Source organism: Trichoderma camerunense, assembly GCF_050948025.1.
Source record: "Trichoderma camerunense strain CBS 138272 chromosome Unknown V8C40scaffold_15, whole genome shotgun sequence".
In the NCBI taxonomy this organism is placed as follows: domain Eukaryota; kingdom Fungi; phylum Ascomycota; class Sordariomycetes; order Hypocreales; family Hypocreaceae; genus Trichoderma; species Trichoderma camerunense.
The window spans coordinates 643,209-669,908 of record NW_028145355.1 but is presented as its reverse complement, the minus strand read 5'-3'; the positions used below and the strand labels follow the sequence as shown (position 1 = coordinate 669,908).

General features: G+C 46.9%; 10 protein-coding genes across 10 annotated transcripts; 5 read left to right on the top strand and 5 right to left on the bottom strand.

Moving 5' to 3' along the window:
• The first annotated feature begins 1 nt into the window (after position 1).
• On the top strand, positions 2-2,095 carry V8C40DRAFT_252006 (Aldehyde/histidinol dehydrogenase). The gene is made up of 4 exons (XM_083217292.1): positions 2-806; positions 874-1,346; positions 1,409-1,820; positions 1,887-2,095. Exons 1-4 carry the CDS (start codon positions 405-407, stop codon positions 1,998-2,000), a joined length of 1,401 nt encoding a protein of 466 aa, XP_083070574.1. The 5' UTR covers positions 2-404; the 3' UTR covers positions 2,001-2,095.
• A 339-nt stretch (positions 2,096-2,434) lies between these two features.
• V8C40DRAFT_281255 (type 1 glutamine amidotransferase) lies at positions 2,435-3,332 on the bottom strand (the record flags this gene model as incomplete). Its single annotated transcript, XM_083221564.1, has 3 exons — positions 2,435-2,725; positions 2,780-3,006; positions 3,074-3,332. The coding sequence occupies 3 exons, from the start codon at positions 3,330-3,332 to the stop codon at positions 2,435-2,437; spliced, it is 777 nt and encodes a 258-aa protein (XP_083070573.1).
• A 684-nt stretch (positions 3,333-4,016) lies between these two features.
• V8C40DRAFT_281254 (glutamine synthetase family protein) lies at positions 4,017-5,764 on the top strand (the record flags this gene model as incomplete). Its single annotated transcript, XM_083221563.1, has 5 exons — positions 4,017-4,515; positions 4,577-4,836; positions 4,897-4,949; positions 4,999-5,676; positions 5,734-5,764. 5 exons carry the CDS (start codon positions 4,017-4,019, stop codon positions 5,762-5,764), a joined length of 1,521 nt encoding a protein of 506 aa, XP_083070572.1.
• Positions 5,765-6,216: 452 nt separating this feature from the next.
• V8C40DRAFT_281252 (amino acid/polyamine transporter I) lies at positions 6,217-8,025 on the bottom strand (the record flags this gene model as incomplete). Its single annotated transcript, XM_083221562.1, has 4 exons — positions 7,866-8,025; positions 7,398-7,788; positions 6,430-7,327; positions 6,217-6,366 (listed from the first exon to the last, which is right to left on the bottom strand). Exons 1-4 carry the CDS (start codon positions 7,939-7,941, stop codon positions 6,217-6,219), a joined length of 1,515 nt encoding a protein of 504 aa, XP_083070571.1. The 5' UTR covers positions 7,942-8,025.
• Positions 8,026-9,184: 1,159 nt separating this feature from the next.
• On the top strand, positions 9,185-10,532 carry V8C40DRAFT_281251 (putative serine dehydratase domain-containing protein; the record flags this gene model as incomplete). Its single annotated transcript, XM_083221561.1, has 4 exons — positions 9,185-9,355; positions 9,417-9,533; positions 9,598-10,066; positions 10,129-10,532. The coding sequence occupies 4 exons, from the start codon at positions 9,185-9,187 to the stop codon at positions 10,530-10,532; spliced, it is 1,161 nt and encodes a 386-aa protein (XP_083070570.1).
• A 73-nt stretch (positions 10,533-10,605) lies between these two features.
• Positions 10,606-12,817, bottom strand: V8C40DRAFT_252001 (major facilitator superfamily domain-containing protein). The gene is made up of 7 exons (XM_083217291.1): positions 12,416-12,817; positions 12,251-12,344; positions 11,993-12,192; positions 11,395-11,934; positions 11,145-11,340; positions 11,005-11,081; positions 10,606-10,946 (listed from the first exon to the last, which is right to left on the bottom strand). Exons 1-7 carry the CDS (start codon positions 12,701-12,703, stop codon positions 10,683-10,685), a joined length of 1,659 nt encoding a protein of 552 aa, XP_083070569.1. The 5' UTR covers positions 12,704-12,817; the 3' UTR covers positions 10,606-10,682.
• A 983-nt stretch (positions 12,818-13,800) lies between these two features.
• V8C40DRAFT_252000 (uncharacterized protein) lies at positions 13,801-14,377 on the bottom strand. Its single transcript, XM_083217290.1, has one exon. It carries the CDS (start codon positions 14,296-14,298, stop codon positions 13,843-13,845), a length of 456 nt encoding a protein of 151 aa, XP_083070568.1. The 5' UTR covers positions 14,299-14,377; the 3' UTR covers positions 13,801-13,842.
• A 2,886-nt stretch (positions 14,378-17,263) lies between these two features.
• Positions 17,264-18,841, top strand: V8C40DRAFT_66257 (metallophosphoesterase family protein). The gene is made up of 3 exons (XM_083223265.1): positions 17,264-17,834; positions 17,890-18,082; positions 18,145-18,841. The coding sequence occupies exons 1-3, from the start codon at positions 17,474-17,476 to the stop codon at positions 18,818-18,820; spliced, it is 1,230 nt and encodes a 409-aa protein (XP_083070567.1). The 5' UTR covers positions 17,264-17,473; the 3' UTR covers positions 18,821-18,841.
• Positions 18,842-18,861: 20 nt separating this feature from the next.
• V8C40DRAFT_276446 (major facilitator superfamily domain-containing protein) lies at positions 18,862-22,987 on the bottom strand (the record flags this gene model as incomplete). Its single annotated transcript, XM_083220837.1, has 4 exons — positions 18,862-19,274; positions 19,428-20,376; positions 21,259-22,731; positions 22,832-22,987. 4 exons carry the CDS (start codon positions 22,985-22,987, stop codon positions 18,862-18,864), a joined length of 2,991 nt encoding a protein of 996 aa, XP_083070566.1.
• Positions 22,988-23,174: 187 nt separating this feature from the next.
• V8C40DRAFT_251996 (transcription factor domain-containing protein) lies at positions 23,175-25,734 on the top strand. Its single transcript, XM_083217289.1, has 4 exons — positions 23,175-23,760; positions 23,821-23,848; positions 23,910-24,380; positions 24,445-25,734. Exons 1-4 carry the CDS (start codon positions 23,327-23,329, stop codon positions 25,642-25,644), a joined length of 2,133 nt encoding a protein of 710 aa, XP_083070565.1. The 5' UTR covers positions 23,175-23,326; the 3' UTR covers positions 25,645-25,734.
• The last annotated feature ends 966 nt before the right edge of the window (positions 25,735-26,700 follow it).

Here is a 26,700-nt window from a genome sequence, read left to right as displayed (position 1 = left end):
ACACCACCATGTGTCCACACGCACCTTTTGTGATTGCTGCTGGATTGCTTGGACAGTTTATCGAATATGGAATTTATCCGTGTCAACAGTGCCATCATCTCATTGTCGTCTACCGCGATCCGCTAATCGCGATGCCCTGCCAATCACAACACATTGCGCCCTCCACCTTCGCGGGGTATTATCCACGGATGGATAGCTCAACGAACACATGGGGAAGATGCTGAGCTATGATCGATCTACGTATTGAGATGGACCCTGAATTGCGATGACGTGGGGGGTGGAAAGGTATAATATTTCCATCTCCGAAACGGACAGATATGAAGTCGTCAAGGAATGTAGCATCAACGAACCACCATTGGGCCATCATTCTCTCATTTGACTTCGCTATCTCACCTTGACAGACAATGTCTACCATCAAGACCATCTCCCCCACGACCAACAAGGTCATCTGCGAACGTCCAGAAACTACGCTCGATGAAGCTCGCGATATCGCTCGCCGCTCCAAAGCGGCCTTTGAGTCCTATCGCAAGTTGCCCCTCGCTGAGCGTCGCGTCATCGTAACCAAGGCCCTGGCGATTATCCAGGAGCGCAAGATGGAGCTTGGCCGCGAGCTTTCAGAGCAGATTGGACGTCCAGTTGCCTTCAGTCACAAGGAGATTGAGACGATGCAGAAGCGTGCCGATTATCTGCTTGAGATTGCGGAGGAGTCGCTGGCCAGCTTGCCTGGGAGGATAAAAGAGGCCGGGTTCAAGAGGGAGATTAAGAAAATTCCCGTTGGGCCAACACTGATCGTCTTTGCATGGAACGTAAGTACATACAATGCCAGAGACAAATAATATTGGATGAGCAGTCGTTGCTCACAGGCGTAACTAGTTCCCTTACCTCATCATCGTCAACGCTCTCGTTCCCGCTCTCCTCGCCGGAAACTCCGTCATCCTCAAGCCCTCTCCGCAGGTGCCTCTCGTAGGCGAGCGAATTGCCGAAATCTTCGCCACCGCTGGCCTACCCAAAGATGTCCTCCAAGTCGTCCAGTCAGGCAACCCCGCCACACTCAAAGAGATTGTCAAGCTGACAGAGCTGGGTCTGGTGAGCTTCACCGGCTCGACTGCGGGAGGGCTTGCCATCCGCGAAGCTGTGGCGGATAGCACCGTTCCTGTCAACTTGGAGCTTGGTGGCAATGACCCGGCGTATGTGCGACCAGATGCGGATCTGGCGTATGTTGCTGAGCAGTTGGTGGATGGTGCTGTGTTTAACTCTGGTCAGAGTTGCTGCGCCGTGGAGCGGATTTATGTCCATGCGGATGTGCATGATCAGTTTGTCAAGGCGCTTCAGGATGAGCTGAAGAAGTTAGTTTATCCCGTATGATTCCCAAACTGACTGATTCCTTGCTAATTGCTTGTCAATTCAGGTACACTCTTGGCGATCCCTTTGATACCAACACAATGGTCGGTCCCGTCATCTCTCGCGCCGCTGAAAAGACCATCAACGCGCAAATCTCTGATGCCCTTGCCAAGGGTGCCGTCAACGCAAGTCCCGACAACAAGTCCTTTACCAGCGCTTCCAAGGACGGAAACTTTGTCGCACCCATTCTGCTCACCAACGTTACACACGACATGGATGTGATGCGTGAGGAAACATTCGGACCAGTGATTCCCGTCGCAAAGGTCAAAGATGATGATGAGGCGGTGCGATTGATGAATGATACCGAATACGGCTTGACTGCGAGCGTGTGGACAAAGGACATTGCCCGCGGCGAGGAGTTGATTGAGTTGCTTGAGGCTGGTACCGTGTTTGTGAATCGCTGTGACTATCCAAACCCTGTAAGTGCACACTCTCTGTCTGTTCTATGAAATATCCATCAATGAGTATTAATTGTATTATTATAGGACCTTGCATGGACTGGTTGGAAAAAGTCTGGCTTGGGCTGCACCTTGGGGCCACGCGGTTATGATGCTTTCGTTAAGCTGAAGAGCTACCACGTCAAGGAAAAGCAAGGATAAAATTCAGGTCTCAACGTGTCTAATATTATCAATGAGATTTTATACATGGATAATTACATGTTTATATAAAAGAAATTTTATTTTGTCGCCTATAATGGTATTGGGAATGAACTTGCCTACAAGTGCCCCACTTGCATGTGCTTTTTTTTTTAAAAAAAAAAAAAGGATTTAAGTCAAGGAAACACCTTCCTATATTCTACGGCTTTTATTACAGCAATTATTCAATTCTTATGGTCTATAAGATTGATGATATGATGTACGTATCGGTACTTGAACTTGACGTGCTGATTCCCACAGTTATGGAGGGAAATCTAATACAGTCAGTGCCCTCTGCCAAGCATCAAGATGTCTGCGGTTACTCTTGAATATTAATAGAAAATATCGTTTTGCAATAAAAACATTCTATGAATTCACTAGTACAATTTCGCAGCCCATCAACCCTCCATTAGAAACTTCCAAACCGCCTCTCCAACCATGGCTCCATCATGATGAGCATCGGCCCTTGATATGGCACCCTCAAACATTTTTTTATCAAACACGTTTTGGCTCCGCCTTAGTGTAAGGATTTCCAACATGATTACCCCATTAAATTCTGGGTGTGCTTGTAGGGAGAATATTCGTCCTGGTGCGTATAACCCTTGAATACCGCACACTGGACTCGTTCCGAGGTTTTGAACTCCGTCTGGGAGTTGGAGGACTGCGTCTCGATGCATTTGATGAAGATCCTGCTCTTATGTTAATAGCTATTATATGGAGTAGAAATCTGTCTCTTGACTTACTATTGATGCGGAATTGAAGAGCTCGCGGCCCTTTGGTGTGAGGTCGATGTGGTCAACGGACACCTCCCATCCTTTGGAATTACGCTGTACGACACCACCTAGAGCTCGGGAAATGATCTGATGGCCAAAGCATATTCCAACAATTGGCAACTTGGTCGTCTGGTATGCAGTACGGATGTACTCAACAAGTCGTAGAATCCAGGGGTCATCTTCAAATGAGTTGTGTTCTTTGGGTTCAATGTTAGTCAACAGCCAAAATCATCATCTCGTAACATATTCAATAACAAGACTTACTACTTCCAGTGAGAAGGAGACAGTCAACTTGATCAAAACCTGGCAGGTCCCCCAAATCCACCATGTTACTCTTCATCAGTCGAAGATCCACATCCTGAGACGCAGTATGCTTCAGATACTTGGCCAGTCCATTTCTCAAGAAACGTTCAAAGATGTCTTCATACGAACCGAACTGCTTCACAACTGGCTCGATAGGCGTGTCACATTCGAGGATTGCCACGGTGTAGACCCGCGGAATGGCTTGAGGCCTGGAACCCATAGCGTAAAGATCCCGATAATATCGATAGCTGATCTAATTGCTATACTATACGACCACATCATCAGAAGGGATATAGATATGACACGGCAATTTAAGCCGGTCGCTCCACCGCGCTTTCCGTTCCATATTGGAGTATCAACGTGCGTCGTATTGGTAAAGTTCCGCGGTTATACAGTTCATATCGACCTGTCAACTAGTGGGCTTGCCACAATCAACCTCGATCCCAATCTAGGCAAAGCTAACTGCCATCATCATGTGGGCATTGCATTGACGGTGCCATCTCCACCCACACCGCGGAAACGACGATGATTGGCTTTTTTTGCTCCGCGCTCGTAGCCGCGTCGCAGCCACTATAGATGGAATTGTTCTATGGGCTTATTCTGTTCATGCCTCGAGTGAAATTCATGGGGTTGGATAACGCGGCTACACTAGATGTATAGTCATCTCGTGGGGTGTGAGATCTTCTCGGTCAAGAAGTGGAGGAGTACTATGGGAGATTTGGAGAGCGCGGATCTCTCACGTAGTGCCGCGGCGTTCTCTCCCTCCCGAGAAATACACTTACACGTTGTAAAACAGCGCAACAGCGCAAAAAGGACAAATTATCGTTTTATCAAGAATAGATAAGAACTCGTGGACTTTTCATCACTCTCTACATGCCCTCTAATCTCGTGCAAACAGCAGGCCATGAGTATCAACGACACAATGTCTCCACAAGAATCCCTCAAGAATCACAATCGGCCCCCCATGGACGACCTTGTCAACGGCGTCGAGGACGAAGATGCCACGATTAGTCAGTTTAAGAGACTCCTGGCCAACGACACCAAGGTCAAAGTCGCAGGCATTGACTGCGATGGCATTCTTCGAGGCAAGATTATGAACAAGAGCAAGTTCCTCTCCAGCCTCAAGGGAGGCTTCGGCATGAGCTCTGCTATTTTTGGCTGGGACATGCATGACCTCTTGTATTCAGAAGAGAGCAATTTGACCAGCGCCAAGACGGGCTATGCGGACTTTAACGCCGTTGTTGATCTGGAATCAATGCGAAGACTGCCCTTTGAAGATAATATTCCTTTCTTTTTGTTGCGCTTCTTTCTTGCAGAACAGTCTGTCGTCGCAGATGGACGTGGCCTTGTTAGATCTCTGACGGACTCTATGGCTGCGTCTGGCTTCCTGGGTTTGGCTGGAGGTAAGCACACCAATCAAGCTCGTAATCTTCTACAAGATAGATTGCTAATGTTCTGTCATAGTTGAGCTCGAGTTCATGAACTTCCAGACTCCCAGCGAGGATGGATATAATGCTCCGCATGGACGACAGAACCTTGCTGCATATCTCTCCTCCAACACGCCACAGAGCCTGCGGCCCGTAACAGCGGGGAATTTTGGCTACAGTGTCTCACGTCCTATCCTGGCCAAGAGATATTTTCATGACATTTTTGATCAGAGTCTGCAGGCGAATTGCCCTGTTGAGGGATGGCACACGGAGAGTGGGCCCTGCGTATATGAAGCTGTAAGCAGCGAGAGATGGATTAATTCTTAGACGCATCATTGTGCTAACGTATTTGGACAGGCATTGGCTGTTTCACCAGTTACTCAAATGGCTGACAACGTCTCAATCTTCAAGTATGTGACAACTATCCAGTGTCCAGATTATCAACTAAAGCTTCTTCAGGCTTGTCTGTAAATCCTTGGGCGTCGAGCACGGCATAACACCATGCTTCATGGCCAAGCCGCTTCACGGGCTTCCTGGAAATTCCGGCCACATCCACGTCTCCCTAACCAATCTCCAAGGCCATAACCTCTTCGCCCGCGACACACCCGATCCCAGCCCCAAATGGCCCGATCTCACACACTTATCCGACATTGGCCGCCAATTCCTGGCTGGCATCATCACTGCTCTTCCAGACATCATGCCTCTCCTCGCACCCAACATCAACTCCTACAAACGTCTGGTCGAGAACTACTGGGCCCCTGTAAACGTCAGCTGGGGCTTCGAAGATCGTCTCTCATCCATCCGTCTTGTCGCCCCTCCAAGCTGCAAGCCTTCAGCGACACGTTTCGAAATCCGTGTCCCCGGCGCAGACATCCACCCCCACTACGCTCTATCTGCCATCTTCAATGCCGGCATGAGGGGCATTAAGCAGCAACTAGAGATCCCAATTCCTCCCGAGGCATCAAGGCCGGAGGACCAGCCGGCGGAGCGCTTACCAAACAGTCTCGGTAGTGCGCTCGAGCGATTCAGTGCGAAAGGCAGTGTTGCGAGGGAGATTATGGGTGACGAGTTTGTTGACTTTTTTGCTCTTTCACGACGACATGAGTTGAGGGTGTGGAGGGAAGCCGTCACTGACTGGTAAGTTGTCACTGCAAATAATCTAAGATTTGCACGCATGCTAATTGGATTTTCTAGGGAATTCAACAGGTATATTGAGACTGCTTAGTTCTGCTGTACCACATCATCCTTAGTGTGGATGAATCAAGATTTTGTTTGAGCGTCATCATTTGCTGTTTCAATAGTCCTTTGAAACCTATACGCTGGTCATTGTGATGTATTCATATAGTTATTCTTGTATCATTTTGTTCCTCGTCAATAAATGCCTTAGCTCTCAAAATAGCATCATCACTTGATAAATTCTAAAATGCATCCAAGATTGACCTTAAAGACGAATAGCTTCTTACATAGACTTTACTAGGGACACATTTGCCAGTCAATAGCTATGGCTTGACTGGTTGCATTGGATATCATCTTCTTATCACCATGTAGTGGTGTCTCTTACTGGATCTACGGTCTTATATGAAAAGGATGGATTGGCGTGCATTAGAATAAATTCAAGGTATTTATTACAGACTGAGTAGGTATACTAAAAGAACAAAGAGAAATAATATCCAATACCTAATGAACACTGTTGGACAGTGGGCGATAGTCGACTCTAGCCCTGATATACCACCATGCAGTCAAAATTATGAATGTGATGACATAGACGACTGATACGTAGTTCATGTTGTCGCCCTTGACAGGCATCACTGGGGGCAATGCGTACATCTAGTAATGATTTTGTCAGCAAATAGAGCCTATGATGTCTGTCACACAGAGAGCATTACTTACCACGAGCGTAAAGGCAAGCCACAAAAGAAGAATATAGTTGCAAACCATTCCAAACTTCCCCAGCCAGAATGGTCCGTGGCGGATAGATGAACGTCCCTTGATAAGCAGGCAAATAACCGGGATGCTGTAAGAGGCATAAAGAAGCACAACGCAGGCAGTGACCATGCTATTGAATGCCGTGTTGGAAGCGAGATACAGGCAGCCCAAAATGCTCACAATGATGCAGCTGATTACATGAGCCCAGATTGGCACGCGAAGCTTGGGATGAACGCGGCTCAGGTACTTTGAACCAGGTAGACCGTCATCACGGGCAAAAGACCAGCAGAGACGAGCTTGCCAGGTGTGTGAGGCAATAAGACATCCGCATCCAGTAAGCACAATCAGGGAGCAAAGAACGATGGCTCCGGCCTTGTTGCTCAGGGCCTGGTCGAAAAGCTCCAAGATGGGGACGCCGGTTGGTGTCGAGCTGACGGCATCAAAGTCCTTGATGCTGAACATCATGGCAATGCCGAAAAGCCAGGCAGTCACGAATCCCACGATGACTGTGCCAATGATGGCGATGGGAATGGCCTTTTCAGGGTGAAGAACCTCCTCAGCCATGTGCGTGGCTGCATCGAGACCGTTGAACGCCCAGTTGCAGTTAATGAGGCCGACGATGTAGGCAATTCCGTTATTTTTCCAGCCAGTATTGTTGACGAACGTGGCAAAGACAAACTTAGCAGATTGGTGGGTTTCGGCCTTGCATGGTACGGTCAAGATGATGACGAGGAAAGAAATGATAGACGTCCAAAGTGTGAAGAATGTGACAGTCGGGAGTGCAGTACTGGAGATGTTGAAGATGGCGCAAAATATGTTGACAACTTGATAGGCAACGAAGCTCATCCATGGCTTGATGACTCTATATTTTATATGTTAGTTCTGCGTTCAAGGTCAAGCTCAAAGTCTCGTCATCAGTGGCAACAACTTACAATGTAGGGTGTGCCATCTGGATGCAACCCATAATCAGATTCCCAACACCAAGTGCGATACTAGCACAGGTGAAGAGAGAACCAGCCCAGGCAATCCATCCCGTCAAGTATGACACAAACCTCGCATATTTCTTGGAGGCGAGCTGGCTCGTCCAAAAGTACTGTCCACCAGCATCCGGCATTGCCGAGGCCAGCTCGGACAGCGACACTGCAATCGCAGCACATACCACAGTGACGATGATGATTCCATAGACAAGTTGCACCGGGCCACCAGAGTTGATGCCGGTAACCAGAGCAGTGGAGATACCGAACCAAGAGTTGGCCAGCGAGAAACTGATGCCGAGGACGGAGAAGACGGAGAAGTTCTTTCTCAGCTCTTGTCCGTCGTGGCCTGGAATTGTGCGTCCATCATTAGCAACCAATGCTCGCGATGTAGTAGATAGGCTTGTTCCATGCGGGTTGTCTTACCATTGAACGACTCGCTGTGGCCGACCTTCGTATCCTCATCAACCTGGTAATCTTCTTTGGACATTTTGTCTGACATGATATAGATTTTGTACAAAGAGTGAGTTATCAAGACGGATGGAGCAATCGAAGAGGTTAGGCCTCCGACGTTCTGTGCGACACACAGTCAACGCGTGGTCATCACCGTCTTTTTAAAGGCGATGAAGTTGACAGGCGTATCGTCTAGCTTCAACGACCGACTGTTCACTATCTACATAAACATGGTATCAAACTCCTCCCTCCTTCATACTAGCATCATCTCGTCTCAGGTGATAAGCCAGCCATGATTGACCCCGGAGACGACGCTAAGAAGATATCATTGGCATGCCACGGATGATAAAAACAGGCTGGTTTGGCAGCTCCGCCTTGCCCATGGGGTAAATCGATATCGTGTGGTCGGGTGGGGGATGTCAAAGAAGCTTCGATCTGGAGAGCGCGCAAGTTGGAGTGATTGGTTGGACGTGCAGACGTCAGCCAGTGCTGGCCAATGTGCGTCTTTTGCGCGGTCGAGATGAGTGGGAACGATATAGACTAGATAGCCACCAGCCTCGGCCAGCCACGCCGGAACATCGGGTTATGCTGACTACATACTAGAGCAGGCTATCTTCAGCTAGGAGATAATGATAGGGCGTAAGCCTTAGTTGTGCTACAAGGTCGGCTGTCTGTTGATATTTGGTCTGACGATCCAGCGCGGCTCCATGGATAACGATGGAGATGCCATCAGTTGACTAGATTGTCGAGTTGACAATGATATCAGTGATTGATTCGAGAGGAACAGATTACCGCGACCAGGTTGCTTGGTGGCGGTGGCGAATCTGCGTACGGAGTGATTTGAACAATCGGTGGTATCCATAGCTCCATTCAAAATTGATAGATACTCGTGGTATGTTATGAGAAGAAACTTGATACGAGGCATATCGATGATTATTTTGTCATGCAGATTTTATGGCCAATTGATGGGTCTTAAACCGAGATAGTTGAGGTTACGCGTGAATTCCAAGTCATGAGGGATACCGCTTTCACCCAAGTCAAGACCTGCTCCATAGCCTCTCTTCAACACAGTAGAATAATTATTGCCGCCGAAAATGAATCTTGTCTAATTTTTCAAGAATTAAAATTAATTCCAATTCTCCATCAATGGCGACACAAACGCGGTTGCAGACTCATATGACTGCAGCTACGAGGTAACTAACTCATTACTCCATATAAGCCCCAACACTTACAGTCTTTTTCCACTAACTGGTACCTCCGACATCGTCTAGGATCAATACGCATCAACCAAAATGGACTATTCTCTAGAACATCATCAATCATATCTCAACAAACATGCTTCTCAGTTACCCACGCCATCACTAATCGTGAGCCTGCCAACTCTCAAACGAAATGTGGACAGGCTACACCGCGATGTGGAAGAATTGGGGATTGGATTTCGACCACATGTTAAGACCTTGAAGGTACTTACCAATCAAGCATTACGAGTCTTTATAAATTGGATAATGGACACTAATTTGTAAGACTATCGAAGTCACGAGGTTGATGCTCGCAAACGGGAAATATCGCTCCATCGTCGCGTCAACTTTGGCAGAGATTCGGGGAGCTTTACCTTTGGTAAAGGAAGGGCTACTAGATGAGGTAATTGGACTTTTAATAGCCTCTCATCATCACTTCCAAATTGCTGAGAGATAACATCTTCCAGTGTCTCTACGGATTACCGATCTATCCCGGGTGTCTTCGAGGCCTCGTCGAGCTACGCAAATTTATTCGCATCAGCCTCATGATCGACAACGAACAACACGTCGATCTTCTGGAGAACCAAAGTCACACACAACCATGGGATGTCTTTGTCAAGATTGACGTGGGGTCCCACCGTGCTGGTGTATCGGCTGCCAGCCCTTCGTTGAAGAAATTGGTCAACCGTGCCGAAGCTTCTCAACATGTAAATCTCATCGGCTTCTATTGCCATGCAGGCCATTCATATGCTGGTAGAACACCAGAAGAAGCAGAGGCAACTTTGCATGCCGAAATCTGTGGCGTTTTGTATGCGGCATCGCTGCTACCTACCAGTCGTAAGTTGACTGTATCTATCGGAGCTACGCCGACGGCACATGTCGTCAAGAGCCTCAATGCAACCATACCGTCCAACATCCGCTTAGAACTACATGCAGGTAAGTACTATCACTAAACAGTTTTTATTATAAGCTTCTCTAATTAGCTGCTCAACTTGCAGGCAATTTCCCTACAAACGACCTACAGCAGTTATCAACCAAAGTCATTTCCGAAAACGACCAAGCCGTCCGCGTTGCAACCGAAGTCTGCAGCGTCTATCCAGAACGAAATGAAGCTCTTATCAATGCAGGGGTTATTGCTTTATCTCGAGAAACAAGTGGCTTCCCTGGATTTGGTCAGGTCGTGGGTCAGCCTGACTGGGCAGTTGTGAGGCTGTCTCAGGAACATGGAATATTAGGGACTGAGAATTCATCTCACAATGCAGCTGATCTTTTCAAGGTTGGGCAGAGACTGTATCTGTATTGTAATCATACTTGCATTACTGCGGCCGCATTCCACGTCTTTTACGTCGTCGATGAGAATGATGTTGTAGTAGACACTTGGGTTCCTTGGAAGGGTTGGTGATGCCTAGATATTTACTTGGACTTAATTGCGATATTGAGCAATATGTACATACGCTGGAACAATATTGATCATTCGTCATCGTTCACACTAGGTGATCAACCTCTTGTATCTAATATCTAAACAACCAGTCCTGCAGTACACACACAAATGCTAATGCGCAAACCTGAAATCTAGTCGTCCGCTGCCCTGCAGCTTCGTATTTGCAGTGTATTCCTTCCTTGCTTCTTCACTCATGGCATTCCAAACCTTTTCCTTTTGTTTGTTTCTAAAAATATAATATAGTTTTGCTAGAAGGAAGAGGACAATGCCGAGAATGTTGATGATGACGAGGTTAGTGTTACCACGGTGATACAATGGCGCATCATCGGCGACATATATGTACGCCGAGATGACGCTACCGACCTGAACACACATCTGAGAGCGGTATAAGATTAGCAAGAGTAGAACACAAACTAGATGGATAATATCTTACATTGTACATTGCTGCGGAGACTGAGCGGGTGCCAACATTGTTGGAGTTTTTAGATGTCCAGCCCACCAAGATTGCATCTGTAAAAGATGGGTTAGCATAAAGAAACTTCAAAAAAGTAGAGCTCCATATTTGAAACATACGGCAATAAGGGTAAGATGTCAAGACAGTGACCAGAGCATAAGTCCCCCATTGATTGACCATCACACCAGGCCACCAACGCAAGGCAATGACGCACGGAAGTGTCCAAATAACTTGTAACATGGACACCAAGGTACGTTCATTGAGCCATTCCGATAGTCGCGTAATGAGAATAAGATTGATAATGTGAAAGATGTTCTAAAAATAGTCAGCTTTCGGCAGCGCGCAATGAAGGTAGCTGAGAAGCCTTACCGATGGAATTGTTAGCAAATTAGTAGTAAACGGATCAAAGCCAATTTTCCTCAGAGTGAGTGTAATATACGTCCCCGGTGGGCTGGGAGGTATAAATACAACCAAGCCAAGTATATAAAGCGGCCAAAGATCAAAGTCTTTCAACGTCTCCCATAGCCGCTTTGGCGTAATAGCTTTCCGGTTGTGCATATCGCCTTTAGAAGGATCATCTCTCAAGACTCTGTTCACAACAATGGCCACTTCACGGTCTGTAAACCATCCCTTTGGGCGGAACCATGTCTTTGTCTGCACAGCAGAGGCAGGCATCATGAAGAAAGAAGCGAGACCTACAACAAGGGTAATCAGGCCCTCGACAAGGAACAGCCACCGCCAACCACCCCAGCCGTTGGCACCGCGGAGATGCAATAGAGCGAATGCGAGTAGGGACGTCACGATTCCAGTAACAGAGAGGGAAGTCCAAAAGTAACTCAGTCGGACGGGTAGCTCTCGAGATGTGTAAAAATACGACAGCCAAAGGACAATATCGGGGATAAATCCTCCCTAGAAATCACAAGTTAGCTTGAGTATAGACGATGTGGGAGAGATGGCCATGACACACCTCCAACAGCCCAAGAAGGCTGCGTGTACAGAGGAAGCTCGTGCGACCGGTCAATGCGCATTGCGAAACGGCAACAACAGACCAGAGAACCATCTGTACTGGAATCCATCTATCGGGGCCAACCATTTTTGACACGAGCTGCGAAGGAAGTTCGGCGACCAGGAACGAAATCCTGAATATGCTGTTGCCGTAGTTGTAATCTTCTCTCATGTTAGTAAACCTCATCTCAGATTTATAGGCACGTGTCTTTATATATACCATTTGTATCAAGTCCCAGATCGTCCAACATATTATCCGACACTGCCTGTGCAAGGTTTCCACGGTCGACCTGCAGGCCAAAGAACATGACACACTATAAGCATCGTGACAGTGTTAGTAGGTAAACCTTCCAGCATTATCGTTTGACAAGCAGACAAAACTTACGGCCCAGAGGCAAACTCTCCAGTCCAACTTTCTTATTAAACGACGCTCCTCTTCTTCAGTCCATGATAGTGTCGGATCAAACACATGGCGACATTCGTACTGTGACTTTTCATACACTTCTGTCCAGTGCTGAGCGATAGCTGGATCTCTAAATGGGTTCTTCTCATCACTGTATCCATTTTCTTCTGATCCAGTGAGCTCTCTATCACTGGATGAGGAGTCGTGAATGCTCGAAGTCACCTCCTCCGTAAGGATGGAGATGTTGGTCGTTTTACCGTCCGCGGCCATTTTTGTCTTTCACTTTGCAAAGTCAGCGTCGTGATGAAAAGACACGCCTCTCAGCCGAAATGTAACCTCAATCTACCCAAAGCTTGCCCTCGCCTTGGCAGCTGTAAAGGTTGGTTATAACGCTTCGCTCTGATGAGATACACAACACCAAATAGAGAACCAGCAATTTATATGTTTCTTGAACATCCTGGACATCCCGAATTCCGGGCTATGATTGCGTGCTACAATGACGACGTTAATGATACCTTATCTCTGTTCATGTTTAAAGCTGCAGCAGCAGTCTGCATCTCCCCGCAGTTTGCTGCGAGCGAAGACGCATTGCGCCATTGATTGAGGCAGATCCCGACGCCGTCACGCGGCAGTGGAAAACGTGGGGGGAAACGGTAACTTGAACGTCTAGGATAATCGCAGCACCCTCCCCACGCAACTTGAACTTGTACTATGTCGTCAAGGGTAGCTGCTAATGATCATCTGTTACATCTGGTATAAATAGCTTGATCCTTCAAAGAGAAAGGTGACCCTAGATGATAGTTGTGGGGAATCCTGACACTTATAGAATAGGTGTCGAAGCCGCCAATTTCTCAGCATTTGGAGACTTCATCCTTTCTGCAGCACTTCGAGCGCGGAAATACTCAAGAATATTGAACCAAATAATTTGACAAAGATATATTTCCCGCGGAGATGTAGAAGTTTGCCCTTTTAAGCGACTTTGAATACTGTATTCTTGCCTTGGCGATCAACTCCGTTTTGATGTCGTGATATGGCGCCATACACACACCTTCGGACTGTCGCGACCGAACACATATAAGGCTGATAACGGGCGCTACGGAGTATGCGATTGCACATTACAAATGCTACCCCAGTTTTGAATGCACGCTTAAGTAATGATTTCAGCAGTCCGTTATGAGAATGCTACAATAGGCAATAGGTTCATTTTGGTTAACATGCTGTATTAAGTCTTGGCGGAGAGCTATAATAATTGCGCATATTCACTTTACTCTGAAACGAGCCGTATAAACTTATTGACATTGGTCTATTTTAACCAACTATCTAATAGACTAGTACATAGGTTCCGGCAACTGTGTTCACACTTTACAGCCAAGTTTAGCAACGACAGTATGCCCATGCGAACACGCCTTCTATGAGCAAATGTAAGAGTCGCAGTACCAAGTCTGCTGCCAGTCGCAAACCGCTGCGCCATAATCGCAAGACTTATCTCCAGATGTCGGATAACATGTAGCAACTTGCGAGCCGTCTCCACCGCTGATATAGCCGATGTATGTATCGCCACTCTGATAAAAGTTCAAGTCCCCAACTCCGCAGAGACCGCCCATGCTGAAGAACGAAGTAGCCGATGGGCAGCCCAGAGCACCTCCAAAACCACCGCTTAGTAAGGAGTTTGTGGCAACGCCACTGGGATTGTCGAGGTTGCCGCAGCCGAGCTTGTTCTCAGCAGAGATGATAGCATCGGGATAACATCCGTCGCTGAAGTCGCCGCCTTCATCACAGCATGGTCCGCAAAGGAGTTGAAAGTCTGCCAACACTGTGGTGGAAAGACTGAGGAGGAGAAAAGAGGTATACTGATTGACCTTCATGATGCTTGAGTGTTGTGTGGCGTGTGGTTTGCCGATTGTTGCTTAGGATAAAATGGTGATCAAGTTTCCAATGTTGATGATGAGAGGTAAAAGAAGACGTTCATAGTGGCGAGAGCGTGCTCTTTATACTCGTCACACCTGTCAAAACAGTTGAGACTTCTATCATCAGGTGAGATATTGTACGAGTGTTGCATGTCGTGAACTCGTAACTCACACACTAGAACGACACCAACTTCCTTGCTGAGGATCAACATTAGACCCAAGTACACCGCTTATTCTTTCTCCATTAGCCTATATCTAACCATGTTTTGGGAAGTTGCATTAACCTATTGCAGATCGATTACCAAGGTTGCCATGCAGCTGATCCTTTTTTCATTAGTATTTGAATTGTAATCATCTAGTGGCTTACTCTCGTGTTGAAAGTCGGATATCTGGGACTTCATCCTGTTAGAGAAGTAGATAAATTATTTGATATTAAGTATGTTAAGTAACTAAATAAAAAACGTTGATTCAACAAATAATAATATCACGAACTAACGCTTTCACAACATTAAGTTGCTTTCTGATTCATTACCTGAACAGATGTTGATTCGATTTTACGGAAGAATCTCCACTGCTCTGACCACTAACAGGGCCAAAAGGAGACTTATCCTTATTCGTTACGCCAACTCGACACCCAGATTAGGGTAATGGTATTTAGAACAAGAAATGCAGACATACCAATATAAGCGAAGCGGCTAATCGGCACTTCCCGTAAGCCGTCGTCAGCTCAGCTCTGCGGAACATCGGTAAAGATTTCCTAGAACGTCAATAGCAGGCAATGGAGAACCACTATATTATAAAGAATTCATTAAAAAGGCATGTCTTGACCAGTAATTCATAGAAAATCAGTTGTGAGTCAGCCTCTATTGAAAATTCGCTTTCGGAATATTGACTTCCTCGTGATCTTGTTTATAATGAGGCTAAATGATAAAGCAAACACTGGTGGTAGAAAAGAATTAATTAGCTACGCAGCCAAAAAGGAACAGTCAGAAAATGCTGTCGTTTCACCCTGGTAAACACAGAGGGGACAGACTTGCCGCTTACTCCGTCCACGAGGTTTCGTAACCCAGATCGTGTTACTCTTAGCCTGTCTTCATATGCCTCTGTGATAGGCCGCTAAGCATCATATTCCGATTTGGGAACAAGGAGTTGTGTGATGGTAATTATTGACATCATCCTAACAGCTTAGTTGGGAAGACATGGATTGACAGAAATCATTACACAATCAGTACCAATCTATACAGATATACGAGATGTATTATAAAGCCAATGTAAGATATAGAACAGTTGGCAGGCAAGACAAGGTTCGGCGTTAGCGTAGCTGACAGTGGAGTATTCTTGAAAAGTCCGATTGAGAACAAGATCTCCTCCATGCCAGATATTAGCCGATTTCTGACATATTATTCGCGGGGACAATTATTCCACGCCCTTCGGGTGTGTGCAGATCCGATGGATAAGGCCATTATCCGTCCGCCACCCCATCCGTGCGCTAGGATTGACATTGCTTCCCTATGAACAAGGTAAAACATTCTGACTATCAAGAGAGTGCCATGAATAGGGTAATTCCCTCGGCGTTTGCCTTATAGATAATTGGCGTATCTCTTGTACAATAACGTCCTTCAGTAAACAGCTTGACTAGATCCAAACGCCGAGTGGTACAGACCAATTGTTGCAGGCATGAGACTAATTAACCTGTAGGTGTTAATAAATCCTAACCTTGTCCGGACACGGAGCCTCGGATTTACGGTCGGAATTTAACGTCTGTGAGCTGCTCCTGCATCCAGTATATCAAGGCCTTTTTATTGGTCAAGCCCTTTTGAGTTTTGACTCCAAAGTCTCTAAAGATTCAGCATTAACGTACAGCATGTTGAGCTCTTTCTCCTTCATTAATGCAATGCCGTGGTACGAAAGACAAAAATTGCAACATGTCTCAAAGTCTCAGAGTCGCCTTTCTAAGAGCTGCCATGATAGCCAACTTGACAACTGGCTACTGAAGGAATTACGGATCTTCCGAAAGGGAATTACACGGGCTAAATGAAATGCTACCTGAGAACTGATTCGTCCATTTTTGAGATCGTAGGCCGGTGTAGATCATACCCACTGAGATGTCAAGCTGACATACCATCATGGCACATCCCAGATGGAGTGCTACGACTTACCCTGCACCATGATGGGTTGATCTCGGGTTCTAATGTAACTCAACGAATCCTAACGCTGCCTGATCCTTATGGCCTTACTCATACTTATATGTTATTGCAAAGCTTCGCTGTTGTGTGAATATAGTTTACTACATAAAAGTCTAGTTGGCCCTTCAAGATATTCTTCGCTTGCGGCTTGTGATGCCTTTGTGTAGTTCTAGGAGCTTAGCGTCTGACTCTTGTATCTAGATACTCATTCTGGCAACGAGCATTTGTACATGTGCAATCGCAAGATAATAACGAGGGCGAATCTCGTTGATTTATAATAATTTGACCATACTGCGCCAACAATTGCATCCTCATAGATAACAAGTGGTGATTCAATTAGCCTATACCGACTTAGTGCTCAGTAGTAGAGCAAATCTCACGCCCAGAAATTCCAGCTAGAACGTTTTCTTTACCGTGTCGTCTCTTCTAGCGCTCTAAACAATTAGTCTACGTCACTAAGCTATGTAAACAGCACAGCCAAGCAAGCATTGCAGTGTCCACATTCTCGATGCTTACCTGCAATCAACACAAGCTTTGCTAAGCTTTGTGGCGGCGCTCGCCCAGTATTCTGGGTTACGCCCACGTGGGATCTTGTTGCAATCATGGCGTGCCATCCCCACAATGGGCCTTTTTGCCGTGTCAGCCGGCCGCTCATATGAACCTTGTCTAATTCTAGTGAAGAGAAACAAACAGCTGCTGCCGATTGGGTGCTGCTTTCACGTGGGATGCAACACCCCGCTGATGACAATCGTGAATGGAGAAAAAAGTCGCTTGAGCTGCAGGAACCTTTCAATGGCGCCGGAGTGCGGCAAGATTGTTGTTGATCGGGAAGATGAGTTTCTTCAGGTATAAATAACGGTTCCAAGGATGCAACCGGAGGTGGTTTTGGAAGCGTTGGGGGTTTAGTGTCACTCATCAATCGCCAACTTCTCACCGCAATCTTCACCATGTTCCGACTTGACGCTCTTGTGTCGGCAGCGCTCTTGAGCCACCGGGCTGCGGCTGCGGCCGTGTCTTCGTGCGCGTGGCCTCAGCTGCGATTCACTCCCGAAGGCACTTTTCAAATGACAGTCTTCAATGACTTGCATTTCGGTGAGGCTGAGAACACAGACTGGGGCCCTCTGCAGGACGTGGACACGCTACTGGTGATGGAGACGGTGCTGAAGAAGGAATCTCCCCAGCTTGTCGTGATTAACGGAGACTTTGTCACTGGCGAGAACACTTTCAAGAAGAACTCGACCGATTATGTTGACATGGTTGTCTCGCCTTTGGTTGCCCGCCATCTTCCTTGGGCATCCACCTATGGCAGTACGTAAATGTGAGCGACGGTAGTGTACGATCATGGCGGCTCATGTTTTCATAGACCACGACTCGGCGTACAATCTTTCCTCTGAAAACATCTACGAGAGAGAGAAAAAGTACAAGAACAGTCTGACGAAGAAGATGGTTCAAGACAAAAACGCCGGTGTCTCCAACTACTACCTGGAAGTCATGTCTAACAACAAGCGTGATTCCACGCCCGCCATGATCCTCTGGTTCTTTGATAGCCGAGGCGGGTAAGTCCAGATTGTAATTTTGTATTTGTTTGTTTCGTCACGGGCTCATTCAGTATTCGCAGAAACTACTACCAGGAAGAAGAGGCTGATGGTTCGGATGTTGCCCGACCAAACTGGGTCGACCAAAGCGTCGTCGACTGGTTTGTATCCACCAGGGCTCAATTAACTAAACGGTACAAGAAGAATCTGCCTTCATACGCCTTTGTCCACATCCCCGTAGGCGCCATGTACGGATTCCAACAGGAAAAGGGCGTTGATGAGAACAAAGAGCCCGGAATCAACGCCGACAATCCTCTCTCTCAGCAAGGAGTTCAGTCCCCACTGTATAACGCCACGACGAGCTTCGAGTATACTGGCCAAGACAAGGCTTTCATGAAGGCCCTGTTGGACACTGAGAATCTTATGGGTGTCTTTAGCGGTCACGATCACGGCGACGACTGGTGCTTCAAGTGGAATAAGGACCTCAAATTTCTGGACTTGACTGGCAACGGTCTTGTCTTTTGCTTCGGTCGTCACACTGGCTATGGAGGCTACGGCTCTTGGACTCGAGGATCGCGACAGGTTTTGGTTGACATTAAGGACCTTGGAAAGTCTACCAAGACTTGGACTCGACTCGAAGATGGCACTGCTGTTGGAGTCGTCACATTGAACTCGACATTTGGCAAGGATGTCTACCCCCCAGTTCAATTGACGTATACCAGCGAAGACAATGAGGGAGTTCCGTCTACTACTGATTAAACGATAGATTTGCTTCTCTACTTATGACTCTAATGCTCTCGTTAAACATCCAAAGCAGGATATCCTCTTGAAAAGAAATTGTCCGGGTCATATTTCTTCTTTATCGTCTTGAGCTTTTCCAGAGTCTCTTTGCCAAATGTGACCTCCAAGTCAGTATCTACAGGAGGAATTAAATTCTGATAAGAAGCTCCGACATATGCATCGCCCGTAGCCTTGATCCCATCAATCAGACGAGCAGACAATTCAGCCACAAGCGATTCCCCTTTCTCTGTCCCCATCAATTCCGGGTAGTGAGAATTAAGAGGGAACAGCCTGTGACGATATCGCAGGGGGAAGCAGGCGCCCGGATTTGGTTTGACGGCGTTTCCGTGTGCACAGTGACAAGGAATTCCAGCGTATATCTTGGGGTTGGTCCACTGACGGTTCAGGACCGAAGCTATGTTGTTGGTCAGGCCTTTTGCAATAACTCCACGGACCTGATAAGATACTGGCCGTGCACTCGGTTCCGATGTAAGATGGGTGGCAAAGTCAGCTAGACGCTCATTTGTTAGCAATCTCATGCGTTCATCGTTTATCCTGCATAACACTGATGCATCGTGAAACCCACATTCTGCAATGCGTTGCACCTCTGCACCTGGTAGCGATCTTATCTTTTCGAAATAGGCCCAGCCTTTTTGTATATCCTCGCCTTCTTTTGCGCACCAGGAAAAAAAGATGATCATCTCGGGACTATCCAATATGGGATTCCTAAAGTAAACTTCTCCTCCAAACTCGTCAGGGAGATTAGGCTCGATGTTGTTGGCCCATTCGTCCAATGCTGCCAGCCAGTCTTTCTTAAGAATCTTTAAAGTGCCGATCAAAAGATTTGGTGGTGGGTAGATTTTAATCGTGAGTTGTGTCACAACACCCCATATGCCATTCCCAGCGCCCCGAAGCGCCCAGAACAGATCTGGGTGATTTCTATCATCAACGTCAATCACAGAGCCATCAGCAAGAACGACACGAGCGCCGAGGATATTATCGACACCAAGGCCGTATGACGAAGAATAAAGGCCATAACCTCCTGCCATTGCCCACCCTGCATAACCGAGCCTTGGATGCCATCCAATAGGTGTAAAGACCCCCTGTTTTGACAGAGAAACAGCCAAATCAGCTGCTATAGTGCCCCCACCAATAAGTGCAGATGCCTTGTCATCGGACACATTGATGGAACACAGGCTGCGGAGGTCCAGTAAAATGCCTTTGTCAACTCCATTGTAATTTCTTCCCTCCATTTCTAACCCTCCGGAGCGAATTCCCAGGGGCAATCCAGCCGCGCGGGCTGCTTTAATAGTGGCCTGGACATGACTTTCATTTAGAGGCCGAACTACCGCTAGTGGTTTAGTCGTCGTTGATTTCTTGAATGCAGGACTTATTGTCTCATAAACGGGATCGACCTTGGTGTATACAATGTTCGAGAAGTCATCGTAGAGGGGCAAAAGACCTGGGATTTCCGCTGCGATATCGTTCCGTGTGAGCGATGCTGGAGGCACTTGAGTGCTTTGAAGTACGGCTTTCTGAAAGTGCATATTGAATAATGGAGTGGCGAGTGAAAGGATATATTCCAAAGGTCTCGGTTTTAAAGGCTGGATGCGCAAGAACTCTTCTTATATGCATCCAGGTTCCTGCATTTCGTCAGCGCGTTCCAATGCAAATTACAGTGGGTTGCAGCATCATACTCACCTAAGATTTAGTGGCTTGAGTCTTGTCAGCAACTAAGAGACAACAATTGGTTGCAAAGAACACAAGTTTGAAGAGCTCTTGTTTCGAGTGAGAATTAAGCGCGAGTTTGTCTAAGATCAGAAAGTCAAATGAGAGAACCTCGGAAATAAGTCGTGTGACGCCTCAGATAATGCCGACTTACAAGGCTCAATTTTGGTGGAAGAGGGCGGAGAATGTGAGTTGAGCGGGATTCGTACAAGTCCGCGGTGGCCAATCGGGATCTGATGATGCGTCGAAAACAAAGGAGGGGTTGTGAAAAGTAAATAATCACGTTGAAAGAAACTGCAATAGTTATGCTAGATGTGATCAAGCTTGAAATCTGAAGAGGTCTATATACCATCGGACATTTAGATATTTGCGTGTACAGATTGACACTCGGTAGAAGCTTCATACTTGACATTCCGCGCAGTTAAGCAAAAAAGAGTATATGCAATCTATTTTACAGTTCGGAGATTTGTCTTCTATCTATTAAACGTCTAATCAATAATTCCAACTCCAGAATGCAATCTGTGTGACTCAGTACCTTATTTATGGACCGTGTCTAATCTATAACCTGCTTGCTTTTTCTCTCAGTAACCCAACGACATGCGCACACGCTCATCATTGTCGCGTTTTCATAATCATTGCTAGAGATATACAAGATGTTCATCAGAGCTACTTGTTTATGCTGCCTCAACCGGGGGTGAAGGGCTTCCACTCTGTTCGCTCTTTGCGCGTTCTTTCAGACTGCGCCATTCGACAAACACACTGCCAAAGATAGTGACGGCAGAGATGGCCGCCATCATGATGAAGACTTCCATAAGGGCATCGTTATAATCTTGGAGCAGTACTTTCAAGTCACTTGCTGGAACCAAGTTTTTAATCTCAGTAGCGCCAGCAGCCGCGATTTGTTTGGGGTCGATATCAGGAATATTTTTGGCTGTTCGGGAGGACAAGTTGGTGATAAAAAGCGTCTGCGCAACTGGTAGGAAGATTGACGAGCCGAGGAAGCGAGTGAACATGACAAATGCAGTTCCGCTTGAGATGTCGCCCCTCTCTAGAACTGTCTGCACAACGTTCATTGCTTGCTGTGAACCGAATCCAAGGCCTAGCCCAAAGATGACCTGGTAGCCAATCCATTTGGAGTGACCTGTCCCCGGTTCAAGCATAGACAGAAGTCCTGCCCCAATAGCTGACAAGACTGAACTGGCGTAGAAAAACGGAGTGTAGAAACCGAAGCGAGAAATGGCAGCGCCAGACGACAAAGAGCCAACAACTACCGACAGAATGGTGGGTAGCAGGGAAATACCAGAGTTGATGGCGCTGACATTCTTGATTGCTTGAAACCAGATCGGAAGATAGTACATAACAACCATCATGCTGGCGCCGTTGAAGAAACTGAAGAAGCAAGCCGCTGCAACGCTGCGCTGCGTCACGATGCGAGGAGGAAGAGTTGCAGCTTCTCCCTTCCATGCCTGGACGCCAATGAATACAAGACAGAGAACGCCGCAAAGCACCAAGAGAACAATGATTCGAGCATCGTCCCAGGGATATTGAGTGCCTCCCCATTGAAGTGCCAGAACCAAGCAGACAATTCCTGGGAAAAAGACCAGGTTGCCAATGGGGTCAAGTTGCTGAAATTTGCCCAACAGTGTTTCTGCTGGTGCATCGAGTTTCTGGCTAGGTAGGTGTAAGATGAAGAGAGTGACGATGATGGACACGGCTCCGATCGGCAGGTTGATGTAGAAACACCATCTCCATGTCACCTTGTCTGTAAAAGTACCTCCAATCACGGGTCCGATGACAGATGCAACGGCGAAAACGGCTCCGAAAAGTCCCTGGTATACTGGTCTCTGCTGTAGCGGAATAACGTTGAACATGATGACCATGAGCCCCGAAAACATGCCAGAAGATCCCAAGCCAGCAATTGCGCGGCCAATGATAAAGGCAACAGAACTAGGAGCTGCACCGCAAATGGCAGAACCAACTTCAAAGAGAACAACGCCGCCGAGAAACACGGGCTTTGCTGGGTAGTATTTGTAGACTTTGCCCATGACCAGCTGGAAGCCGCACATGGTGAGGAGATATGCCGTGCCATACCAGCCAACGTCGTTTAGTGAATGGAATTCGTCCGTGATGCGAGGGATAGCGGTCGATAGGATGTTTTGGTCCTAAAAACAACAAGAAGTTAGCGATTGAATTGAATCTGGAAATAAGCGCTAAACAGCTGAGTGTATGCTGAGAAGCTTCCATTCGATCGATCTTCCATACCAGGGTCACCAAGAAGATTGCCAAGTAAAGTGCCACCATGACAAGGATTCGCTTCTGATTGGAGGGATACTCCGGAGGGGCCTCCATCTTCACCGTGCTGGTCTCGGTGGTTGCCGTGGGAGGCTTTTCATCCGCATCCAACGATGATTTCGACATGATGGCTTGAAGAGAATTTCACAATTCTTACAAGGAGATTCGATTCTAAACAAGTCGAAAATCAATTTCCCACAACTTGGAAGCCTGTGGAAACATACCATTGTTGAACCCATAAGGAGGATTTCATGCAATCTTATACCGTGTGGCGCTAGAACCGATCCGCCTCTCGGGGCTCAAAAATGCAAAATTTCACGCCCGAACCCCGAAGGAATCTACACGAACTCTCCTCCTGACAACATAAAACTAGGCAGAACCAGACGCCATTTCTCGCTCCTTAATTTTGAACTTTCGGAGTTGTGGACTTAGTTTTAACACCGAGAGAAAAAAACAGTCATAGTCATGGACATGCAGCAAGTTGTTATGGCCGACACCCCGAAGCGGCCAGAAACCGACTTGAAGGGATTCTCCTGTCTAAGTTGCCGTCAGCGAAAAGTCAAATGTGACAGGCGAACTCCGTGTCTGAACTGCGTTAAAGCGGAGAGGCAATGCAGCTTCGTTGCCCCGGTTCGTGGCAAGAGGAAGCGGACGAAGCCTCCGCGAGAGACGCTCCATGCGCGGGTGAAACGATATGAAGAGATGCTCAAGGCGTACGGGGCCAAGATTGAGCCTTGTGATGACTCTGATATGTCTGAAACAGAAACAGAGGTTCAAAGTATTACACCAGAGTCGAGTGGAAGCATGTCGGCGATGAGGATGCAGGGGTGTTGCATAATGCCTGAAGATATTAAACCAAAGTTCATCATCAAAGAGGGAGCATCGAGATACTTTGATAGGTATGGTCGGTCACCATTGATTGCACATTCAACCAAGGCAGACTCTTACATGCTGTTTAGTGCCCTCTGGTCCAATTTATCAGACGATGTAAGTGAAAATCTTCTTTTGTTCCTCAACAGGGTGTTTGCTGACTTTAATCCATCTATAGTTTCAACATCCAGAATCCACCAATTTCAACGATGTAGGAGAGGCTGTTCCGGTCGAGCAAGACAACCACATCGATGAAGGGGGACTATTCTTTGAACAGGAGCACACCGACAAGATTGAAAACCTTTCGAAGCTGCACGCTTCCCCGCAGCTTCTCTCCAAATTGAAAGAGATTTACGCGGATCGGGTGGATCCTATGATGAAAATCTTGCATCTTCCCACGTTTTGGGCCTCAGTGACAAATGCGCTTCGACACCTTGACAACATACCAAAGAGCTTGGAGTCGCTCATCTTTGCGTTTTATCTGGTAACAATCAGCTCGTTAAAGGATGATGAATGCCAAAGTTTGTTTGGACAGTCGTTGTCGACCGTTATGTCTCGCTATCGCGTTGCGACTCGACAAGCCCTGATCAATGCCAGGTTTGTATCTACATCGAATCTTATGACACTACAAGCATTTAGTATCTTCACGGTATGCTCTTAAGCCTCAAGCACTTTTTATACGCGTATTATGCAACTAACTTTCTAAAACACAGGTTTGTGTTAGGAACACGTATCGATGCGACACTCTCTACATCCTATCAGGCGTGGCTATTCGCCTTGCTCGGAAAATGGGCCTTCACCGAGATGGCACGTTTCTCGGACTCTCTCCCTTTGAAATCGAAATGCGCAGGCGCCTCTGGTGGCATCTTGCCCATGTCGACTGTCGCACGGCTGATGTGATGGGTACCAAACCGTCTCCAGAAATATCCAACGGCGATACACAGAAGCCCATCAACGTGGATGATGAAGAACTCCTCCCGGACATGAAGAAATTGCCAAGCGAGCGCAACGGCATTACTGGAATTTCTCTTTGCTTGCTCAAATGCGAGATTATGGAGACTTTGTGCAAGTTTGCAGACCCGTATCCGACTGATTTGCGCTGGGAGATGTTGTATAACCCCGATATTTCGGTTGCTAGAAAGGACAACCTCATAGACGCTGTTGAAGATCACTTGGAAAAGAAATACTTGCGGTACTGCGACCTTGCGAATTCGCTGCACACCTTTATCTCTGTTATGATTCGATCAGCAGTATGCAAGATGAGGCTTTTTGCTCACAATATTCGGCAATTCGCCCATCATTCCGCCAAGGCCACTCAGAAAGACCACGATGTAGCATTCTTCAACGCCATGAAACTACTGGAATATGCGAATCTGATACAGGGCGGCCACATGGGTGTGGACAAGTACATGTGGCAGATTGGTACCAGTTACCTATGGAACACAATGCTCTACCTTCTCATCGAAGTTCGCTGCCGCAAAACGGGGCCCGATGTCGAAAGAGCGTGGCAGCTAATTGCAATCGTCTTTACACGTTGCCCTCAAGTGCTGGAGGAATTCACCGGGTCCGTCTACGTGGCACTGGGCAAATGGACACTCGAGGTTTGGGATAGTTACATCGCAGCTTCGAAAGCCGAGGGCCTTCCAGAGCCAGTGACGCCCGACTATATCAACGAGATCCGGGAGTGGCAGAGGCTCAAGGCGGAATCTGAGGCCGCGGCGAAGAGTGACAAGGCGGAAGCGAGGCCCGTTACTCGGCATTCGGTTGGCATCGAGAAATTCTCGTATGCAGACTATCTTGATACGGGGTTTTCGGAGTCACAGTATTTTCCCAATTTGTTTTCTTTTGAGACGGATCCGAATCAGTGGTTGCAGTGGGAACAGATGGTGGCGGAACAAGGGTTCCCGAATTGATAAAAATGTTTTTTAATTGGGTGTTTGGCTGGAAATGGCACTTGTACATTAATTCACTTTATACCAAATCCTCTAATAGAATCTTTACATAATGGACTTTTCTCCGCCTTCCAATATTATCTGCACAGCGAAGTGAACATGGAAACGTTGCTGTAAGCTCAGCTTATATAACCTGATATCAAGTTGCTCGATGAATAGTACTCAACTTTGAAAATAGCGACGATCGGATCGTGTCGATCTACCCTGAATTCTCTTTCGGTCTCAACGGTTTCATTCAAGGCGTTCCTACAAATCCCCAGCAATCTCTTATTAAGCTTCTAGTCATCGTAGTCCTAATGGTGGGTCAGCCGATAAAGGAGTGGTCTGTGGGATTCATGATTAGTGTAAAGACGACAGGGATATGTGGGTAAATTTGTCGCCCCTATCAGAAATCGGACGAGGTGACGCGGCATACAATCTCTTACAATACGGAGTAGGTTGTCCTTTATCGGTCGGATGTAATTAGGTGTCCTATTCACATAATACGACTTGAATACGCACAGAATGATACTTTATTAGATATTAAATTCCTCCGGTAAAAGAAGCACCCCGCCGAACCTTTTGAGACCCTGGATAGATGCTTGGCGACGGACTAGGGTCCTTGAGTGTCTCTCGTTATTCCAATATCGACACCTTAATAGATGCTATGTACTCCGTAGTATGATGCACCAAATCGTATCGTGCAAATTGCCAAATTAGGCATTACCCGAATGCACATAGTCCAAAACGATAGGAAAGCTGTAATACCATCTATTGACTATAATATGACACGGCGAACGTAGCATCGTAAGCGTGCTTGTGTGGTAAGCATAGCGGAGTCATCGTAGGGTAGTATGCTGTAGCAGTCTCCCGTATACCCATTCCGATATACTTTTATTACTAGCCTTTGCGTTCTTTATATATCGCGTTCATCTTTCTATCTTGTTATGTATATCATGCGGGGAACGAACTGAAATAATCCTAGCTTGTGGCAACGTACTGCTCCTTCTGTTAGAGGCATTCGACTGCCACGAAATT

What these genes read in the sequence shown, in the direction of transcription:
- V8C40DRAFT_251996 (XM_083217289.1), top strand. Translation starts at nt 23,327, where the DNA reads ATGGACATGCAGCAAGTTGTTATGGCCGACACCCCGAAGCGGCCAGAA. An exon ending in GCATCGAGATACTTTGATAG is followed by an intron (nt 23,761 to 23,820) that starts GTATGGTCGGTC and finishes CATGCTGTTTAG; the next exon opens with TGCCCTCTGGTCCAATTTAT. An exon ending in GGTCCAATTTATCAGACGAT is followed by an intron (nt 23,849 to 23,909) that starts GTAAGTGAAAAT and finishes ATCCATCTATAG; the next exon opens with TTTCAACATCCAGAATCCAC.
- V8C40DRAFT_66257 (XM_083223265.1), top strand. Translation starts at nt 17,474, where the DNA reads ATGTTCCGACTTGACGCTCTTGTGTCGGCAGCGCTCTTGAGCCACCGG. An exon ending in TTGGGCATCCACCTATGGCA is followed by an intron (nt 17,835 to 17,889) that starts GTACGTAAATGT and finishes ATGTTTTCATAG; the next exon opens with ACCACGACTCGGCGTACAAT. An exon ending in TTCTTTGATAGCCGAGGCGG is followed by an intron (nt 18,083 to 18,144) that starts GTAAGTCCAGAT and finishes CAGTATTCGCAG; the next exon opens with AAACTACTACCAGGAAGAAG.
- V8C40DRAFT_252001 (XM_083217291.1), bottom strand. Translation starts at nt 12,703, where the DNA reads ATGGCCGCGGACGGTAAAACGACCAACATCTCCATCCTTACGGAGGAG. An exon ending in TCTGGGACTTGATACAAATG is followed by an intron (nt 12,193 to 12,250) that starts GTATATATAAAG and finishes ACATGAGAGAAG; the next exon opens with ATTACAACTACGGCAACAGC. An exon ending in GCCTTCTTGGGCTGTTGGAG is followed by an intron (nt 11,935 to 11,992) that starts GTGTGTCATGGC and finishes TGTGATTTCTAG; the next exon opens with GGAGGATTTATCCCCGATAT.
- V8C40DRAFT_252006 (XM_083217292.1), top strand. Translation starts at nt 405, where the DNA reads ATGTCTACCATCAAGACCATCTCCCCCACGACCAACAAGGTCATCTGC. An exon ending in TGATCGTCTTTGCATGGAAC is followed by an intron (nt 807 to 873) that starts GTAAGTACATAC and finishes AGGCGTAACTAG; the next exon opens with TTCCCTTACCTCATCATCGT. An exon ending in GCTGTGACTATCCAAACCCT is followed by an intron (nt 1,821 to 1,886) that starts GTAAGTGCACAC and finishes GTATTATTATAG; the next exon opens with GACCTTGCATGGACTGGTTG.
- V8C40DRAFT_252000 (XM_083217290.1), bottom strand. Translation starts at nt 14,298, where the DNA reads ATGAAGGTCAATCAGTATACCTCTTTTCTCCTCCTCAGTCTTTCCACC.